Here is a 21,010-nt window from a genome sequence, read left to right on the forward strand (position 1 = left end):
CTGCTGGAGACCCAGACGGCCCAGGGGGTGGCGATCCGCGAGGTCCGACAAAAGGTCTCCGACAACGAGGACGAGATCTTAGGCCTTGTGGTAAAGGTGGAGGCGCACGAGGCGCTCCACAAGAAATGGCAGGAATGGTTCGAGGAGATGGAGAATCGGTCGAGGCGGAAGAATTTGCAGATTCTGGGAGGGATGGGCCGCTTTCTGGACCAAGTGAGGTTTCCGAAGGTGGAGGAGGGACTGGTAGCGGGATTGGGGGCCCCGATTAGGCTGGAGGAGCTGGCCAAAGGGATAGGGAACATGCAGGCAGGGAAGGCACCGGGGCCGGATGGTTTCCCGGTCGAATTCTACAATATGTGGACCTGTTGGGCCCGTTGCTAGTTAGGACCTTCAATGAGGCAAGGGAGGGGGGGCTTTGACGATGTCCCGGGCACTGATCTCCTTGATCCTGAAGCGGGACAAGGATCCCCTGCAGTGTGGGTCTTACAGGCCAATTTTGTTGTTAAATGTAGATGCCAAGGTGCTGGCGAAGGTCTTAGCCATGAGAATTGAGGATTGGGTGCCGCACGTGATCCACAAAGACCAGACGAGATTCGTGAAGGGGAGGCAGTTGAACGCGAATGTGTGGAGGCTCCTGAATGTTATTATGATGCCGGCGAGGGAGGGGAGGCGGAGATAGTGGTGGCGATGGACGCTGAGAAGGCCTTCGATAGGGTAGAGTGGGCGTACTTGTGGGAGGTGATGAAGAGGTTTGGGTTTGGGAAGGGGTTTGTTAGGTGAGTTAGGTTGTTGTACGAGGTCCCGATTGCGAGTGTGGCCATGAACAAGAGGAGGTCTGAGTACTTTCGGTTGCATCGAGGGATGAGGCAGGGGTGTCCCCTGTCCCCCCTGCTCTTCGCACTGGCGATTGAACCCCTGGCTATGTCACTGAGGGAGTCAAGGAACTGGAGGGGGTTGGTGTGGGGTGGGGAGGATCATAGGGTGTCGCTCTATGCGGATGACTTGCTGCTGTATGTGGCGGACCCGGTGGGGGGAATGCTGGAGGTAATGAGGATCCTCAGGGAGTTCGGGGATTTCTCAGGGTACAAGCTCAACATGGGGAAGAGCGAGTTGTTCGTGGTTCACCCAGGGGACCAGGGGAGGGGGATTGGCGAGCTCTCACTAAAAAGGGCGGAGAGGAGCTTCAGGTATTTGGGGGTCCAGGTGGCCAGGAGCTGGGGGGCCCTGCATAGACTTAATTTCACGAGGCTGGTGGATCAAATGGAGGAGGAGTTCAAGAGGTGGGACGCGCTGCCGCTGTCCCTGGCGGGTAGGGTGCAGTCAGTTAAGATGACGGTGTTCCCAAGGTTTTTGTTCTTGTTACAGTGCCTCCCCATTTTTATCCCGAAGGCCTTCTTTGGGCGGGTCAACAGGAGCATAACGGGGTTTGTGTGGGCGCGAGGGACTCCAAGGGTGAGAAGGGTGCTCCTGGAGCGGAGTAGGGATGGGGGCGGGCTGGCACTGCCCAACATCTGTGGGTACTACTGGGCCGCCAATGCGGCGATGGTGCGGAGGTGGGTGATGGAGGGGGAGGGGGCTGCATGGAAGAGGCTGGAGACGGCGTCTTGTGAGGGTACGAGTCTGGAGGCGCTGGCAACGACGCCGCTGCCGCTCCCTCCAATGAGGTATACCACAAGCCCGGTAGTGGCGGCTACTCTCAAAATCTGGGGGCAGTGGAGGAGGCACAGGGGGGAAGTTGGGGCCTCGATGTGGACCCCAATACGGGGGAACCACCGGTTTGTCCCAGGGAGAATAGATGGAGGGTTTTCGGGGTGGCACAGGGCAGGGATAAGAAGGTTGGGGGACCTGTTTGTGGATGGGAAGTTTGCGAGCCTGGGTGAACTGGAGGAGAAGTATGGGCTCCCCCCGGGGAACACCTTCAGGTACTTACAGGTAAGGGCGTTTGCCAGGCGGCAAGTGGTGGAATTCCCGCAGTTGCTGCCACGCACAGTACAGGACAGGGTGCTCTTGGGGGGGTGGGTTGGAGTGGGGAAGATCTCGGAAACTTACCAGGTGATGCAGGAGGAGGAGGAGGCCTTGGTGGTGGAGTTGAAAGGTAAGTGTGGGGAGTTGGGAGAGGAGATCGAAGAGGGGACGTGGGCAGATGCCCTAGGGAGGGTGAACTCTTCCTCATGGTGCGCGAGGCTCAGCCTCATACAGTTTAAGGTGCTGCACAGGGCACACATGACCGGGACAAGGATGAGCCGGTTCTCTGGGGAAGAGGACAGGTGTGTTAGATGCTCAGGGAGCCCAGCAAATCACACCCATATGTTCTGGGCGTGCCCAGCGCTGGAGGAATTTTGGAAGGGCGTAGCGAGGACGGTGTCGGGGGTGGTAGGATCCAGGGTCAGGCCGGGCTGGGGGCTCACGATATTTGGGGTTGCAGGGGAGCCGGGAGTGCAGGAGGCAAAAGAGGCCGGTATTCTGGCCCTTGCGTCCCTCGTAGCCCGGCGAAGGATTCTTCTTCAGTGGAGTGATGCGAGGCCCCCAAGCGTGGAATCCTGGATCAATGATATGGCGGGGTTTATTAAATTGGAGACGGTGAAATTCGCCTCAAGGGGATCGGTACAAGGGTTCTTTAGGCGGTGGCAACCATTCTTGGACTTCCTGGCAGAACGGTCGACAATGGTCAGCAGCAGTAACCCCGGGGGGTGGGGGGGGGGGGGGGGTTCTATTTTATTTTTGTTCATTTACCCTGGAGGATCTGAGGGGGTGTATATATTTGCTATGTTTGCTTTGTGTTAACTCGGGGTGTTAATTTATTATTTATGTATGGGGGGAGAGGGGTATGGGGTGTAGCCACCTAAAATGGCTGATTCCCTATTAATTTGGCCAAAACCCGATTTAAAATGGCTAACCGAAAAGGCTGATGGGAAAAGCAGCCAACAGGTCACAAACGGACAGCTGCAGATAGAATAGCGCATTCGGCTCCTGGGAAGACGGCCCAGATCGATACTTAAGACTACTAGCAGCACATCAACACAGACATCTGCAGTTTAATTGGCTATCCCCGGGAACAATTGCAACATATTAGCAATTGAATGCCGGGCCAGACCTCTCGGCGCCTGCAATGGCCGAAACAAAGACAGGTGAACGACCACCCCCCGATCGAGGAATCACCCCATTATTGGAGCATATCGAACCCAGTGATTGGGAACAAGTCCAATCACTTGGGACTCAGGGTCAAGGGCCGCCCCGAGAGGCGGGAAGCCCCTGGGCCGTATAAATTGAGGGGCCAAGTTCTGATCTCTCTCTGATTCCCTACTTCTCCTGCTCGCAACCTTCGCAAGAAACATCGACAAGAAACCGTAAGTTTGACTCCAGCGATCGCTACCCGATAGAGACTCCTAGCCATCGACCCGTATCAGCCTTTTGAATCCCGCAGGCCAGATCTAATTCGATAAACCATTTGTTTCCCTGACCTGGTTGGCCAGTAGCGGTAGGTTTTGATATAGACAGTACGATTATTGTGTAAGCATTTATTGTTGTACATAATAAATGACCGTTGATTTCAATCTTACTAAGCGGTGTGCTGACTTATTAATCATAACTCGAGCTTGAACCACGTGGCGGTATCCGAAAGATACCTGGCGACTCGTGAGCAAAGGTGACATAATCAGAGCTAATAAAACTAAAGCTAATAAGAGCAACAGGGGGTTGTTTTAATTTGTTCTGTATTTAATTTTACTGGGTTTCTTTTTCATTCTGTTGTTGATATTTTGTGAAAACCCTAATAAAAATTATTATTTTTTTAAATAAAAAATTAATTGGTTGGTTTAAGGGTCATATCTGTTGGCGAGTTCATTTGATGGTGGTGCCTGGAGGTATTGGGTGTGTGGAGGAATGCTGTGCGTGACATGGGGCTACCAATAGGTGGTGATAGCAGCAGGTTGGGAGGTTTGGTGGAGACCAAAAGCAGTGGAAAGTAAGGGGAGTCCCAACAGCTGTTACCCTGGCTGTTAATATTTTTTCTGTGAGGAATGGGGATGGCAAGAGTGAGGTGAGAATGGCACAGAAAGGATGGAATGGGCATTGGGTGGGGATGGCATAGCAGATAGCATGGGAAGGGTTGATGAGATGATATAATTGGTTAGGCGTGATAAAATGGCAGGGACGATTATTTGGAATGACTTGTTTGAAAGCTATTCTTTGTGTTGAAAATGAAGATTCGCTAGATATTAATGATAAAAAGTTTTAGAAAAGTTATCAGTTTAATTAAGAGAACACATCAGCATTGATTCTACAGAACTCTGATAACAGTCTGTACACTCTTAACGTTTCTACACAGCCTAACGCTGATGGACACACTTCGACTCAAGGAAGGAACAGTTCTAATGTTGCTATGAAATTTGAATCCTAAACAAAGACTTTTTTCATGAAATGAGATTGACAGTTATAAGAAGCTTTTTTTATCATTATGCTGAAATTATAACAGGCAGATTTCAAGGAAATAGACTGTTTATTCCTCACATAATATTGAGCACAAGATGTAACAGTTCTGAAGTACACTTTCATATTCTATGACTATAAACAAGTCACAAGGCCGGACTCTTGCCAAAAAATTGTATTTATATTCCTACATTTTATTTTACACAATAACAATCAAGCAATGTGCTTTATTTCAAGAAGGATAGATAGAACTGAAAAGGAGAGAAGCTATGTTAAACCTGCATCTGATTGTCATATTATAAAAAGGATATAGAGGCCCTGGAGAGGTTGCAGAGAAGATTTATAAAGATGATACTAGAAATGAGTGGGGATACATACCAGGAAAGAATTGGAAGGCCGGATCTCTTTCCCTTGAGAAAGGAAAGGTGACCGAATAGAGATCTTTAAAATTCTGAAAGGTTTTGATACTAGAGAGAGAATATTTCTTCTTTTGGGGAAGAACATAACTAGAAGCCATCAATACAGGATAGTCACCTAGAAATCTGATAGGAATTCAGAAGATACATCTTTGAAAGAGTAGTAAGAATGTAAAACTTATCACAAGATGCGGTTGAAAGGAAAAATATGGCTGCATTTAAGGAGAACTAAAACGAGCATATGAGTGAGGATCCGAGGGTTACGATGATTGGTTTAGATGAGGAAAGGTTTGGAGGGAGCTTGTGTGGGGCATAAACGATGGCATGGGCAGGTTGGGCTGAATGGACTGTTTGTGCTGGATACTTGTAATCTTATATAGCTATATGTCATGCTTCTGTTGAAATCTTTGTCAATAATAGAAATTCTGTACTTAAAAACGTACTGTTTCAATAAAAAGAATGATTTGGCTGAAAATGCTAGTAAGTGTTTACTTGCACATTCCCCTGGGCTTGTTTATGTATGAAGCATTAGGTACACTGAGGGATGTCTTCAGTCAAATGTGTAATTTAGCAGTACATTATCCTTGGCTGTTTCTTATCAGGATGGACCTGGAGAATCCCTCTCCTTCTCTCCCTTACCTGGTGTGTCAAAGGTGTTCTGTGACATCTATTAAGTGGCACCGCAACATTTGCCTGTAGGTTTCCCCCTATCTGATAGGGTTAGCTTCAAACAGCTAGATTTTTCAGCTGATACTGCATCACAGTATCAGCTGAAAAGGTGGGAAAGGGGAAAACTTGTTACAATTATGTAAATTAGTCCATGTCATTTAATATACTGAATATTTAGAATTCAAGATCACTAAATCAGGAAAAAAACAGGAAATGCTGGAAAATCTCAGCAGGCCTGACTGCATCTGTGGAGAGAGATCAGAGCCAATGTTTTGATTCTGCACTATTCTTCATCAGAGCTAAATCAGAGTTTGGTTTAATTGAAAGGCATGCTTGAGCAGTAGAGTATGATGGACATGTCCACACTGTGTAGGTTGTAGACAAGAACAAATGTTTACTTTACCAAACATGCTTGTTTTATCCATAAAAACATAACCAGCCACAATTCCCTCCATTTTACACTGTATCATGCATGTGTAGGCATATGTTTACATAACTTTATAATTTACATTGATTATATACATGATGTGAAGGGTTTTACTTTCAATCTCTTTTGTGCACTTACTTCATTGCTCCCTGTAGCGCAACAATTACTTACTCAAGTCGAGAAGAGATGAAATCAATCGAGGCTTTATTAAGCAAGACTTGTTCCCCAGCAGCTCAGTTACAGAATGCGGCTGCTGGGAGAACTCAAGCTCTAATACTCCTCCTTCTGGGCGGAGCCAGCAGGCGGCAGATCCAACCAGGACCCGGGACCTGTCAGCCAATAGCCTCTTGGCTTTACAAGTACCGTACTACCCCTAATTAATACCACCACATTCACCCCTTGTTAAAAAAGAACCCGGCGGGGTGGTGGTTCGCATGGTGGTAGGGGTTTACAAGGCTGGTCCTGGAACTAATTTCATACAGTGGCTATGCATTTAGCCCAACAGTTAACTATGTACAGGTTGTCAGAATTATTTACAAGTTTGTTTTTTCTTTTTGTGTCACGCGGATTCCACGAGTCGAGCGGGTGCCCTGGTCGTCCTTGTCAATCGCCTCAGCCCTGGTGGTGGTGCAGGTGCTGGCTGGGGCACTGACGTCTCTGGGCGCTGTTCGTCCCTGTTTCTTTACTCCTGGGCGGGCACGGGAGGAGGACCGATCCACCCGGGAAAGGAGCGGTCGTGGGGTGCACCGGTGGCAGGGAGAGGGTGATCGGTGTTGGGAGTGTGTGTGTGTTTCCGGTGGGCGCCATTATACTCCGCCTTCTGGGCGGAGCCAGCAGGCGGCAGATCCAACCAGGACCCAGGACCTGTCAGCCAATAGCCTCTCGGCTTCACAGGTACCGTACTACCCCTCATACATACCACCACACTCCCTACAATTTGTTGTAGAAAAAAAGCTACTGCAACAGCAACCTATTTGATGGCAATGCGCCTTGGGTGTGTTTAAGCTGCAGGTTTTCTTGCAGCTGCTGAGTTGAAAACGGGCTAGTATCTCCCTAGTTCTGAACAGCTGTGTAGTACACTGGGCTTATGATTTTAGAAACTTGCATTCATCTCATTCCACCTGTGTTCACAATGGACAAAATCTACCCACTGGGAAAGTGACATAATCTTTCAAGGTTGGGCAGAGCATTTGGCATTTGCTCGTCATTTTGCTGCAGGGATCCTCCTCGTGGGTGCAGTGTAGGCATGCATTATCTTTGTGCCCTCCAAAGTGGATAGGAATTACCAATTTGAGAGAGTCCCAAAATATAGTTGAGTTCACAGTGGGATTACCAACCTGAAATGCTGGCCTATAGATTGTGGTCCTTCCTAAAGCTCGGTATTAATCAGTTGCCCTTGGGAGTTGCCTTGCCAATTGCTAGATACCCCGTGCGCTGGTGTAATCTGTAACGACTGTCACCCACCCCTAAAGTTGAGTATCTGTGGGCTGGAGGTACATATAAGGAGTGCCACTTCCGCAATGGTAGCATCCTTACTCTGAAGCTTTAGGTTTGACTCCTACCCCAGGACTTGATGGCCAAGTAAGGTGCATTCATAACGTGGCTGAAAAGTTTGATAATCAATCTGCAAATCCTTCCAAACACAACGATGGCTGGTGGTAAGAGCAGGGGAGACTCTTGGATAGCCGGGTTTGATGTGGAGTGGCGCCCCTCAAGCAATAAGCCCCTGGTGACAGACCGGCAACCTGTTCTGGGAATTACAGGCTATGGAAACAGACAAAAGTCTGACTTAGTACACTACTAGGTGTGAGGTGAGAATTGGAAATTGGAGTGCCCCTCCCTAAAGTTGGGTTTTCTGGAATTAGGCAGTGCCCCTTCCTAAAGCTGGGTGTCGGTGGGCTGCAGTTACCTGTAGGCAGAGCCCCTCAATACAGCGGAGTGTCTGGGCTAGAGTTACTTGTGGGGTTTGGCCCTCCCTAAAGCTGGGTGTCTGTGGGCCGGAGTTAAATGGGGTTTGGCCCTCGCTAAAGCTTAGTGTCTGTAGGACTGAGTTACCTGTGGAGTTTGGCCCACCCTAAAGCTGGGTGTCTGTGGACCAGAGTTAGCTGTAGGCAGAGCCCCTCCCTAATACTGGGTGTCTGTGGGCTGGGGTTACCCGCAGGCAGAACCCCCCTAAAGCTGGGAGTCTGTGGGCTGTAGTTACCTGTAAGCAGTGTCCCTCCCACAAGCTGGGTGTCTCTGGGCTGGAATTACCTGTGGGGAGTGCCCCTCCCAAAAGTTGGGTGTCTGTGGGGCTGAGATAACTGTCCGGAGTGCTCCTCCCAAAAGCTGGGTGTCTGAGGCCTGGAATTACCTGTGGGGAGAGCCCCTCCCTAAAGCTGGGTGTTTCTGGAGTTACCTGCGAGGTGTGTCCCTCTCTAAAGCAGAGTGTCTGTGGGCTGGAGTTACCTGTGGGCTGGAGTTACCTGTGGGGAGTGCCCCTCCCTAAAGCGGAGTGTCTGCGGGCTGGAGTTACCTGTGGGCTGGAGTTACCTGTGGGGAGTGCCCCTCCCTAAAGCGGAGTGTCTGCGGGCTGGAGTTACCTGTGGGCTGGAGTTACCTGTGGGGAGTGCCCCTCCCTAAAGCGGAGTGTCTGCGGGCTGGAGTTACCTGTGGGCTGGAGTTACCTGTGGGGAGTGCCCCTCCCTAAAGTGGTGTCTGCAGGCTGGAGTTACCTGTGGGCTGGAGTTACCTGTGGGGAGTGCCCCTCCCTAAAGCGGAGTGTCTGCCGGCTGGAGTTACCTGTGGGCTGGAGTTACCTGTGGGGAGTGCCCCTCCCTAAAGCGGTGTCTGCAGGCTGGAGTTACCTGTGGGCTGGAGTTACCTGTGGGGAGTGCCCCTCCCTAAAGCGGAGTGTCTGCCGGCTGGTGTTACCTGTGGGCTGGAGTTACCTGCGGGGAGTGCCCCTCCCTAAAGCGGTGTCTGCAGGCTGGAGTTACCTGTGGGCTGGAGTTACCTGCGGGAGTGCCCCTCCCTAAAGCAGAGTGTCTGTAGGCTGGAGTTACCTGTGGGGAGTGCCCCTCGCTAAAGCGGTGTCTGCAGGCTGGAGTTACCTGTGGGCTGGAGTTACCTGTGGGGAGTGCCCCTCCGTAAAGCGGAGTGTCTGCAGGCTGGAGTTACCTGTGGGGAGTGCCCCTCCCTAAAGCTGGGTGTCTGTGGGCTGGAGTTACCTGGAATGTCCCGGGGTGCTCAGTCTCTGGGTTACCGCGGCAACGCGCTGGGACAATGATCGGTCGGCAGGCGCTCGCGCGTGCACGCCCCAGAGCCCCTGCCCCCTCTTGCGCGGCAGTTGCTACCTGTGCGGGGGCGGATTGTGAGGGGGAGGCGGGCGCGCGCCGGCGGTTGGCACAAAGGCGCGTGTCCGTTAGTTTAGGGTGCGCTCCGAGCGGCTTCGGGAGCGCGCGGGAATCTCCTCCCCCGCCCCCCCGCTTTCAGACATGGCGGATTACAGGTCCGAGTGGCTCCGATTGCCCGGCTCCTGGTCGCACGGGGTCACCCGGGACGGACGCGTCTTTTTCATCGAGTAAGTGCCGGGGTGCGGGGGTTGTGGCGGACACTTGAACGCCAACTGTTTAATTTCTAATTTCACCCACCGTGTGTTTTCTGTCCACAGTGAAGAAGCGCAGAGAACAACCTGGCTCCATCCAGCGACCGGCGAGGCCGTCATCAGTGGACATCGCAAAACGGCAGGTGGGGAGGGGGGCTTCCGAGTGGGGTTCTGAGGGGAGGGGGGCCGTAGTGAAGGTCCGAGGGGAGGGGGACAGAGTGGGGGTCCGAGGGGAGGGGGACAGAGTGGGGGTCCGAGGGGAAGGGGATCGGAGTGGGGGGTCCGAGGGGAAGGGGATCGGAGTGGGGGGTCCGAGGGGAGGGGGATCGGAGTGGGGGGTCCGAGGGGAGGGGGATCGGAGTGGGGGTCCGAGGGGAGGGGGAATCGGAGTGGGGGTCCGAGGGGAGGGGGATCAGAGTGGGGGTCTGAGGGGAGGGGGAATCGGAGTGGGGGTCCGAGGGGAGGGGGAATCGGAGTGGGGGTCCGAGGGGAGGGGGAATCGGAGTGGGGGGTCCGAGGGGAGGGGGATCGGAGTGGGGGTCCGAGGGGAGGGGGAATCGGAGTGGGGGTCCGAGGGGAGGGGGAATCGGAGTGGGGGTCCGAGGGGAGGGGGAATCGGAGTGGGGGTCCGAGGGGAGGGGGATCAGAGTGGGGGTCTGAGGGGAGGGGCTTCCGAGTAGGGGTCTGAGGGGAGGGGCTTCCGAGTAGGGGTCTGAGGGCAGGGGGGGATTCTGAGGGGAGGGAAGGGAGGGGGGCTTCTGAGGGGAGGGAAGGGAAGGGAGGGGGGCTTCTGAGGGGAGGGAAGGGAAGGGAGGAGGGCTTCTGACGGGAGGGAAGGGGGAGGGCTTCTGAGGGGAAGGAAGGGGGATCTGAGCGGTGGACTTGGGATGAGAGGGTGATCTGAGTGGAGGGATCTGTGGAGGGAGGGGACTGCCGAGCCGCGCATTCCCAGCCGGTCCGAAATGTTAATTGGAAGGTGTTAGTGGGGATGATGTTGGTGTTACAATTCGGAACGGGTTATATTTCCCCAGAACCCCAAAATCCGGGCTGTAAAATGTTGATTTCAATCCCTGTGTTTCATCCTGTGGATTGCAGAATTTTCTCCTCTCAATCTCGCCCACACTGATACTCAATCTCACTGCCCCGGGACCGCAAATCTCAGGTCAATTCGCGGGAACGATCCAAAGGAGAGGGCGGAGAGACAGTCAGGGAATGTTCAGGGTCTGAGCCTTTTAATCCAGCTCCTGTTTCTCCCCCCGATAGATCTACCAACCGGCTGGGAAGAGGGATACACCTTCGAAGGGGCGAGATACTACATTAAGTGAGTACAGGAAGGAGGGAATAGGTTCATGATATAAACATGATAGGTTCATGAAAATAGGTTCATGATATGTGACTGGCCTAATGCAATCTCTGATAGTTCAGGCCTATTGTGCGCGCGTGTGTGTGAGTGAGACTGTTTTCCAACTGGATACAAGTTTTCCTGTTTGTGTATTTTAAAAAAAATGATAAACCGTGGTTGAAGTTGCTCAACGTGGCTTGCACGTTTGTGAGAGGTGGGCGTGCCGCAGCAGTGTGATTTCAACATAGCAACGTTTTCATTCAAAACTGACGCTTAAACGTCAGTCGAAATTTAAAAATCCACCAGCTCGTTTACTCTCAAAGATTTCTGTAGTTTACGGTGACGTGTGGGATTCGGTCATTCTAATAACAGTGCAAAACGAACCAATTCCTGCTCACCATCACCCCCCTCACTTTTTGTATTTAAATGGAATAAACTAGTTACAATTTGTGTTCACTGTGATTTTTTTTAAAACATGACGAATGCTGGTGTCAGCCTTATTAGACATCAACCTGTAATTTAACAAATAAAAACAGTGACTATTAACTCTGTACTTAGAATCAAGTCGTGACAATTTATTTCTGGTCCTTGTGTTGTCAAGTAAATTCAAAAAAATGTTTGAGCTTTTTTTTGACGTTTTAAGATTGAATTTGAGCTTAATAGGAATCTCTTGTTTATTTCTGCATCACAACCACGGTTGTGGCAGTGGCACATGCGTGTGCTCATTGGCCTTTCGAGAGGTGTGTTTAGTAGGTAATCAAATACTCTGCATTTAAGCTGTTGTAAACTGTGAAATATGCATTGGAAGCATTCTGCTAATAATTCTGCAGCTGGATCTTAATAAAGCTGCTTGCATCATTCGCTTATTATTTATGCAGCAAAATTCTCAGGGGAAAGAAATGCGGCTGTATTGATTTTCCGTCTGTGTGTTTGGTGATGTTGATTATTCATGTTGAAACCTCCGTGAAAGTTTGTACGGTGCACTTGAAATTTTCAGTTGAAAGACCAGTGTGCAAACAAATTATATTCTTAACTATGATTTGCTGTCTGCCTGAGATTATATGGTGTTCATCTTTAATGGTTTAAACTCATTTCATTTCTGAATTCTTTCTATCAATTATTCCCATGCTACATTCCTATGTGACTCGGAAACTTGGACAATAAATCAAGATATGTGGAAGAAAATAGAGATTTTTGAAATGTGGATGCTAAGAAGCAGTATATAAATTCCACACACAGACAAATGAAGAGGCATTTAAAATTGCAAAAACAAAGATATCCAGAAAATAAAATGTCAGCATTTCAACCATTTGATCCGAGCTGAAAAGCAACCGAGATCTCTTCTAGAGCAGTGTCTTTCAAACTATTTTTCCAGGCACTCACTTTTACCAACCGGCCGAACTTTGCGACCCCACGCCGGGCAACCTTTGCGACACACTATTTTCCCTTACCTTTAGTGTGACAGGTGAGCATGATTGGTCTTCACGATCTCACTTGCTTTGTCATTCAATATTACATTTCTGCTAAAGACTTCAGCTAATGATTTAAATTTTCACTGCATCCTTTGAAAAAAATTAAGAGATTTGTCCATGAATTCGCTATGCTTAGTCTTCAAATGCTTTTGAAGTTTTGAGGGTTTTAAACTTACATGTTGCCAGTACTTCCCTGCTGATTTGCATTGGCACAATTTATTTGGAATTGGAATAGTTTATTGTCACATGTACTGGTGTACAGTGAAAAGTATGTTTCTGCATGCTTAAACAGATCATTTAGTACATGAGAAGATAATACGTAATGGGGCAACACAAGGTATACAATGTAAATACATATACACCGGCATCGGGTGAAGCATACAGGAGTGTAGTATTAATTAGATCAGTCCATAAGAGGGTCATTTAGGAGTCTGGTAACAAAGCATTACCTCAAGAAATCAACTTTAACCTGCTTTGTTCCCAAAGCACCAGAGGCCCTGGAGCTGTATACAGAGCTAACACTAGCATTGCTTTATCTTGCCACAGACTCTCCTGAGCAGCACTCTCCTGCAAATTCATAAAATCATAGAATTCTTACAGTTCAGAAGGAGACCATTTGGCCCATTGAGTACTCCACCCAAGCCCACTTCCCCGCCTTATTCCTATAACCCTTTAACCTAACCTGCACATAATAATAATAATCACTTATTGTCACAAGTAGGCTTCAATGAAGTTACTGTGAAAAGCCCTAGTCGCCACATTCCGCCGCCTGTTCGGGGATGCTGGTACGGGAATTGAACCCGTGCTGCTGCCTTGTTCTGCATTCCAAGCCAGCTATTTAGCCCAGTGTGCGAAACCAGCCCCTACATCTATGGACTGTGGGAGGAAACTGGAGCACCCGGAGGAAACCCATGGGGAGAAAGTTCAAACTCCATACAGACAGTCACCCAAGGCCAGAATTGAACCTGGGTCCCTGGCGCTGTGAGGCAGCAGTGCTAGCCACTGTGCCGCCCCAGATCCTGGCCTGTTTGTGTCTCTGGTCCTCTCTTCCTTTTAACAAAACAATCCACCTTCAGTATTTCACAGTCCTGTTATCTTGCTTGCTCGCAGCTAGAAAATGGCGGAATCTTTCCTCCGTGACTTCGCAGCAAAAGCACGGATATACAAAGCGCATAGCATCAGTGTAATGTTGGGTGTGTGACCTGCTCTCTGCCGCCTCTTCTGACCAGAAGACTGAATCGTTCCATTTAAAAGCTGGTTGCAGCTGGCATTCTCCATTTTAAAGCTGGTTGCAGCCGGCATTCTCCATTTAAAAGCTGGTCACGGTCGCTGGGTGCTTCTCAGCGATCGGGAATGCCTCAACTGATCACTCTGAGACCCATTTGTGACCCACAGTTTGAAAAATCCTGTTTGAGGGGACAAAGTGGAGGGCAGCAGGAAGTGGAGTTGACCTAGGCATAGCTGAATGACATGCATCACAGAGGGATGTACTTCTGAGGCTGTATAAGGCTCTGGTCAGACCCCACTTGGAGTATTGTAAGCAGTTTTGGACCCAGTATCTAAGGATGGGTGTGCTGGCTTTGGAAAGAGTCCAGAGGAGGTTCACAAAAATCATCCCTTGAACAAATAACTTGTCATATGAGGAGCGGTTGAGGACTTTGGATCTTAACTCATTGGGAGTTTAGAAGGATGAGAGGGGGATCATAATGAAACTTGCAGGATATTGAGAGGCCTACATAGAGCGAATGTGGAGAGGGTGTTTCCGCTTGTAGGAAAAACTAGAACCCGAGTGCACAGCATCAGACTGAAGGGACGATCGTTTAAAATTGAGATGAGATGAGGAATTTCTTCAGCCAGACGGTGGTGAATCTGTGGAACTCTTTGCCGCAGAAGGCTGTGGAGGCCCAATCACTGAGTGTCTTTAAGACAGAGATAGGTAAGGGGATCAGGGGTTATGGGGAGAAGGCAGGAGAATGGGGATGAGAAACATAACAGCCATGATTGATTGGCAGAGCAGACCTGATGGGCCTAATGGCTTAATTATGGTCCTATGGTTGCGATAAGGTAAAGTGCATGTGTGAGGGTGTGCAAGCTGACTATCACAACAGTAGATCTGCTAGGGGTAACTACAAGCAGAGGCAGGGATTCCGACCAGAGTTGGCAATATTAGAATATGTCTATTTAGAATACAAAGTTCAGAATTGAAGTACAATTTTAAAGTTTTTGCTGTGGTGTTGAAATGCACAAAACTAAGGAAGAAAGTACACACCTTGTACAGTCTGATTTCTTTGGAGTCAGTGGCTGTGTCTCTTTAATTGTGGGACACTGCCATTTCCCTGTTAGTAAAGCAGCACATATTTATGTTAGTGATTTGTAAATAGTAAAACCCATTGATGATAAACAATATTCAGAATAAAGCCACGTTTGAAGGCAAAAATATCTGCTTTATGACATTCTCACCTTTGTAGACATTCCTGAAGTTTAATTTCCAATACATTGATGTTAAGCGCTCTTATTATTGTATACTATATAAATAGTGTTTAGGTTGCATATACAGCAAAATGGATTTAGGTGCAAAATTAAAATGCTGCTTTTCCAGTGCTGAAAAATTACAGTGGATGCAGTTTAATTATGGTGTAAATTGTTTGCCTATTTCCTAAAAGAGATAAGAGTTTCAATTTATGAAATGAATAGAAGGTAACTTTGAGAGGATGAAATGCAAAAAATTCACCAGGAAATAGATGATTTGTTCATGCTTTACTTTACCTTGTGGAACTGCTCATCAGGTTAGGATAGCCATTGTAAAGCAAATGTTGCATTTACAGGATGTTCAGAATTGGGGATTCACACTTATTAATATTCTCAGAATGACTGTGTGTCAAAAGGAATACTAACTTATTTTAAGTGTGATAATAAAGGATGAGATGAGAGAAATGAAAACCTAAGAAGGCTTAAGCTAAGATTGTAAGCTAGTATTTCATCCTGACTGGGTATTCAGAAGAGGAAGATTGCAGATACGAAAGCAATGGAGAATGCAGGGAATAACATTGCTATGTGATGAAGCTATGCAGAAGATGTAGGTTGTAGGTGGGAGAAATGTGGAAAGATTCTGGTGAACAAATGTATGGGTGGTTGGGACCAAATGAACTGTTGAGTAAAGACTTCCAGTAACTACATTAAAAAACTTGCTGATGTGTCAATAAACTTAAATGTTTCATTATATAGGATTCCGACCTACAGTGGAAAAAATTCTGAAAGCCTGAAATAGCAGTGGCCTTGATTGATTAATACATTGTGTATGGATATTCCTTTCAATGGCATTAAAATTTCACAGCAGAATTTGGTTACTTAAATCTTTTTAATATTTATGGTTGCCGCATACTGTGTCATCGACTTGATGACATATAGGATTTAAGGTATATTAAAAACAGTAAATACCCATAGTACGAAACAGGCCATCATTTCTTGGTCATTGATTGCCAAATAATGCCTTGTCACCTTTGATATCTTATTGAATTGAATTTTGCACAAAGAATTGCGGTATGACTGCCAAATGGTACTAAATCGTCTTTGATATCTAATTGAATGAATTTTGAACAAAGAATTATGGTCCGATTATCAGTGCTTGCTGTTGTGGAGTAAATCAGACATTAACTTCCAGGGTAGTTAAACACAGGAATCCAGATGTTGTAGTCTGAATCACAGTGCTGCTGCGTAGGTATTTCACTAATACTCCTGGCATTACAATCAATGTAAGGACATGGAGTTGTGATACTTGGCCTCATGTTGCCCACTAAACACCAGAAAAAGCTAAGGCTGCTACATTCATGTGTAAGTGTTATCAGTCACAATTGCTGTCAAACAGCCTCCAGTTAATTTCAAAGTGTGGAATCTTATTTGTTCAGACTTTAATTAGTGTTGGAGATTTAAACATTTTTTTCTGTGTCTCTTTTTATCTTTCTTAATTCCATCTTTCCCACTATTTTGCACAGGATTTAAACATAAATTATAATTCCTGGTTTGCACCTCCTGGCTTAGACTCGATGGGCAGAATTCTCCAATGCCCCTTCCTGTATGCTTGATGAGGGGGAGCATATGGCTGGAGGCCCAGAAATCGGTTTAATGTCGCCGTGAATTTACAGCGGGTTCTTCCCTCCATGGCGGGCCGCAAAATCCATCAGAGGCCAGATGCAGACGACGGCCCAATCCTGCCACCCCCCACACCAGATTCTCCACGATATCGATGGGAAAACATGCCTGTGTAAAACATGCTTGGGACAACGTGGCATGCAGATGTTGGGACTCTGAACAATGTCTGGGGCTGCCTCCGAGGTTTGTGATAGAGGCGGCCCCCACCCTGGAAGGTCGGGGGTGCACCTGCAGGTCGATTTTCCAGTTTAGGTGTTCTGGAGAGGGTTCATCTTCCAGCCTAAGGATGTTCTTGGTGATTCATCTTCATTCTCAGGAGGCCCACCTTTTTTAAATAGTGGGTCGTCAGTGACGTTGGATGTCAATATGGCACCTGGACGTAGCGGCAGACTATATAGCATCCTGGCCTGCCCCACCACTGCCTGGATGCATAATTAATTAGGTCATAATTAAAACACCTGGATGCATAATGAATTAGGTCAGTTTGGGCATATTTTCTCACTAGCCTCCACAGCCGGAAACACTCCCTATTTCCGTCTCTGCCACGGCACCTAGGCTCAAAATGGGAAAATTCTGCCCTGTGTCTCGGTGAGGATTGTTCTGTGTGATTTAAGAGCATTATGCCATATTGTCCTGCTCATAGATGCCATAGATCCCCTGTAGAGGGCAGCATGCTGGACAAGATGCTAGATTAAAGCAAGCCTTTCATCCAAAGTCTGCAAAGATTGTGGGGAGTTGTCACTGAGGTGAATGATGAACACTGCTCCTTCACTGCTAAATGCAAAATTGAGGCCATTGTGATGTGGAATTTGAGAAACCAGTTAATTTCTGTTTCACTGGATTCTTAAAATGTATTGTTAAACATTATTTGGAAATGTTAAATTGTGTATAGGCACAGTGGTTAGCACTGCTGCCTCACAGCGCCAGGGATCCAGGTTCGATTTCGACCACGGGAAAAAGTGTGGAGTTTGCATTTTCTCCCCGTGTCTGCGTGGGTTTCCTCCGGGTGTATGGTTTCCTCCCACAGTCCAAAGATGTGCAGGTTAGGTTGATTGGTCATGTTAAATTGCCCCTCAGGGTGGGGTTGCAGGAATGGGATGGGGGATTGGGCCTAATTAGTGTGGTTGTTCAAAGTGTCAGTGCAGACTCGATGGGCCGAATGGACTCCTTCACTGTAGGGATTCTTGGAAAAAAAAGGTCAATATCATGTTGCTGTTTTTGGGAGTTTGTTGTGCAAGTATTGGCTGCTGAACTTCTTACATTATAACAGTGACGACACTTCAAAAGTATTTCATTGGTCATTAAGCATTTTGAGGCACACGGTAGTTATGAAGCTGCTATATAGATGTAAGTATTTCGTTATGTTTGGTTGTATGAAATAGAATAATTTTGGATTTAAATGAAGAAGGCTTTAAAAAAGGTGGGCTTAGGAAATATGACAGTTATTAAAAGATGACATATCAATTTGCCAAAATCTGCCTTGTGTGAAAGAAGTAGTTTGTCTAAATGATACTAACTGCAGAATTTCACATTAAAATACTGCAAATTATCTCTAAACTTGATCATGAATCTTTTAATGCAAGCATTGTGGTGTAAAGCATGAACTTATATTCACAGTTCATTGAAGGACTGTTGCTTCAAAGTGCCAGGGTCCCAGGTTCGATTCCCGGCTTAGGTCACTGTCTGTGCAGAATCTCCACGTTCTTCCCGTGTCTGCGTGAATTTCCTGTAAAAAATGTAAAAAAAAAGGATAGTCAATCCATGCACATCAATGTTCCTCAAACAGCTAATGAATGGCTTTTTTTTGATAACTACATTTGGATTTTTAGTCACCTGTAAATTGTCTATCATTTTGAAGCAAGGGCACCACAACATATAGCGGCCTAGAATTTGTGGGATGTTCGATGGTGAATGGTCAGCATTTGCTATCATTACTCCTCTGAATTGGGCAGCAACTTCAGAATTTAGCACAAACACAGATTAACGCAGAAATCCTGAAGTTGCAGTCTTCCATTCATGATTTGCTGTGGGATGTCCTCCAGCTCCTTTGTGCCAGCGATCAGTGAAATCCATTTTCTGCTTTCATATCGCTGTTACATACTCCAACAAAGTAACTGAGTTTTTAATGGTGTTTTGAATAATAACTACTGAATAGCTGCTCTGGCCTTAAAAATATTTTGATATTTGTGGAATAAATGTCTCCATTATGATTGATTATTACTCCTTGCAAACTACAATTTTAAAATAAAATTTGTTCATGATATTTCAGCCACCTTAACCCCATGTGTGTCCCGATCTTTATTTCATTATGTGACATTTAAAAATAAGTGATTTGATTATTAGTGCTTTCATTTCCTTGTTGGCTGCCTGTGAGAATTTCTTAATGTGGTGACATCACTGCAGCACAACGCTGAGAATCCCAATTAAACAGGGCTACAATCGCCACAGATATCGCTAGGTCTCTGCAAGGCTTTTTTTGAAGGTCAATGGCATGCGCTCTTGTTTTGCTGTTGACGACAAATCCAGGCCATTCATTCAGTGTAGCATCACATATATCATTGCGTTAGTGTTGAGCAGCTCGTGGCTGTACTGGTCATCAGATTAAAATACAGCAATATAATTCTAGATTTTAGATTACCATAATGAATTTCTCCATATCATGGCTGAGGGTGTTTATCAAACCACTCAATTAGACTGCCTTGTAATAATTTCCATGTATCTGTTCTCCATGTATTAGGAAACAGAATCAACTCTTGGATTTTTGGGCAGTGTCTGTTTCCCGCAAATCTTATTAAATCTGAGTGCCATTTACAGCAAACTACATGTAAAAAAATATTCTGTATCGCGTGCAGTTCAATGGTATTAAAGCTATTTGATGGATCATAATTGACTTACTCCATAACAGTTCATCCGTGCCACATCGCTGAGCCTGCTGGGCTGTCTGTTTTGCACAAGATCAAAATTGTTACAGCATAATTACTTACTAATGCTTTAGCCTTGGCTTCATATTCATCTCAGGAGCACAGACATTGAATAGCTACACATTAACTCTTTGTATCGGTTTAAAAATATGTAATAGACTGCTCATCAAGATTCTATTTAAGCATTCTGCCTGTTGACCAGTCCCCCAGACAATATCATTGCTTGAAACTCAGCAGTTAACCATCATTGACGGAACAGAGATTGTTTGAGCGTCTGTTAAATTGGGGGAAGCCGCAAGCCTGGTATGTTGTACAGGGGAAATCCTGGTCTTCACTTGAGCCAATCTTGCCAGACTTGTAACCTTATTTCCATTGTCACTTGTATGTCTGTGTGAATGTGTGTGTGTGTATATATAGTAAAGAGTAAACCATAAAGCCAGCATAGATTCGATTGGTTGAATGACCTCCTGCACGGTAAAGATTCTGTGATTCTACTTGAATCTCTAAGCTAAAGCTGTTACTTGTGTTTTATTTGGGTTTACATCGACATTTAATAATAATTGAATCCATCAAAAACTGTGTAATGTCATCAAATTGTTAATCATTGCTTTAAAACAACAGGTCAAGTTGAATAGAAAGAAACCCAAATTTGTTTGCTGCTGCTATTTGAGTATAAACTGAAACTTTGTGTCTCAAGGAAATAATTGAACATTATGTGGATGAAATCTAATGGTAGTGTTGATCTAATGGGATCTCGCAACGTCTCGATTTATGGAAAGGACCCAAATCTGCATATTCAATTGTGCAGTAAGACAGGCTTGAATATGCGCTCGCTGAAGTTATCCAAGGCGTGGGATCTAACCCCCACGCCGGGGAGACAATGAGCGAGCTCTGGTTACCATTGGTTTCCACTACTGCGGACCAGGCATACTGGCACTTGTGGGGATCTCCCAGGCGATTGGGGCTCCTGGATGGTCAGGCTCTGGCAGGGTGGTACCCTGGCACCCCAATACCAGCCCGGCACCCTGACAGTGCCACTTGGGTGCTGCCTTGGCACTGTCAGGGTGCCTAGGTTGCACTGTCAGCCTGGCACCCTGGAGGTGCCCCGATAAGGGGCAATGTGCTGGGGATCTGGTCTGGGTGTGCCCTGCTCTTCTGAGGTGGGGTGCGGAGGGCACGTGACCCCCTTTTAGGTGAGATGGGGGGAATGGTAGTCCGTATGCTGTGCTGGGGGATCTAGAGATCAGGGCGCCAATTTAAATGGCGTGTCGATCTCTTTAGTGCAGGAAATGGGACTGTGTGTGGCCTCAGCGGGGCGGTCCTCACTGAGGCCCCAAAATGAAGCTGTGTCCCGTTCGATAGCAGGCTAATTCTTGGCGCTGCCGGGAAACACTGGGCTAAATGTGCTCAATACAGGACTCAGGTTCGTTTCTGTTAAATTGCACCCTAACTTTCCTCAAGCTTCCACTGGAAGCCAAGCCAACTTAATGATCTCAACAGAATTGCTATTATTACAAACCCTTTAGAAGTAAAGTAAGCAAATTTTAGAGTGGCATTGCTAAATTTAGTATAGTAGATAACTTTTCAGTTTCTGCCTATC

At 47.1% G+C, this 21,010-nt stretch overlaps 1 protein-coding gene across 10 annotated transcripts in view; it reads left to right on the forward strand.

The window, feature by feature from the left end:
- Positions 1-9,264: 9,264 nt before the first annotated feature.
- The window catches only part of plekha5 (pleckstrin homology domain containing, family A member 5), a 525,939-nt gene continuing 514,193 nt past the window's right edge, over positions 9,265-21,010 (forward strand). For 2 of the 10 annotated variants that reach the window (XR_011934086.1, XM_072471752.1), the window contains exons 1-3: positions 9,265-9,502; positions 9,593-9,669; positions 10,790-10,847. Coding sequence is in view for 9 of the 10 variants with exons in the window: in XM_072471752.1 (XP_072327853.1) it covers positions 9,417-9,502; positions 9,593-9,669; positions 10,790-10,847 (221 nt within the window). In the remaining variant the exon portion in view is untranslated. The remainder of the gene's footprint in view (positions 9,503-9,592; positions 9,670-10,789; positions 10,848-21,010) is intronic. The other 8 variants (XM_072471742.1, XM_072471743.1, XM_072471741.1 and 5 more) reach the window with 7 other exon arrangements.

This window comes from Scyliorhinus torazame, chromosome 13 (assembly GCF_047496885.1).
Source record: "Scyliorhinus torazame isolate Kashiwa2021f chromosome 13, sScyTor2.1, whole genome shotgun sequence".
Lineage (NCBI taxonomy): Eukaryota > Metazoa > Chordata > Chondrichthyes > Carcharhiniformes > Scyliorhinidae > Scyliorhinus > Scyliorhinus torazame.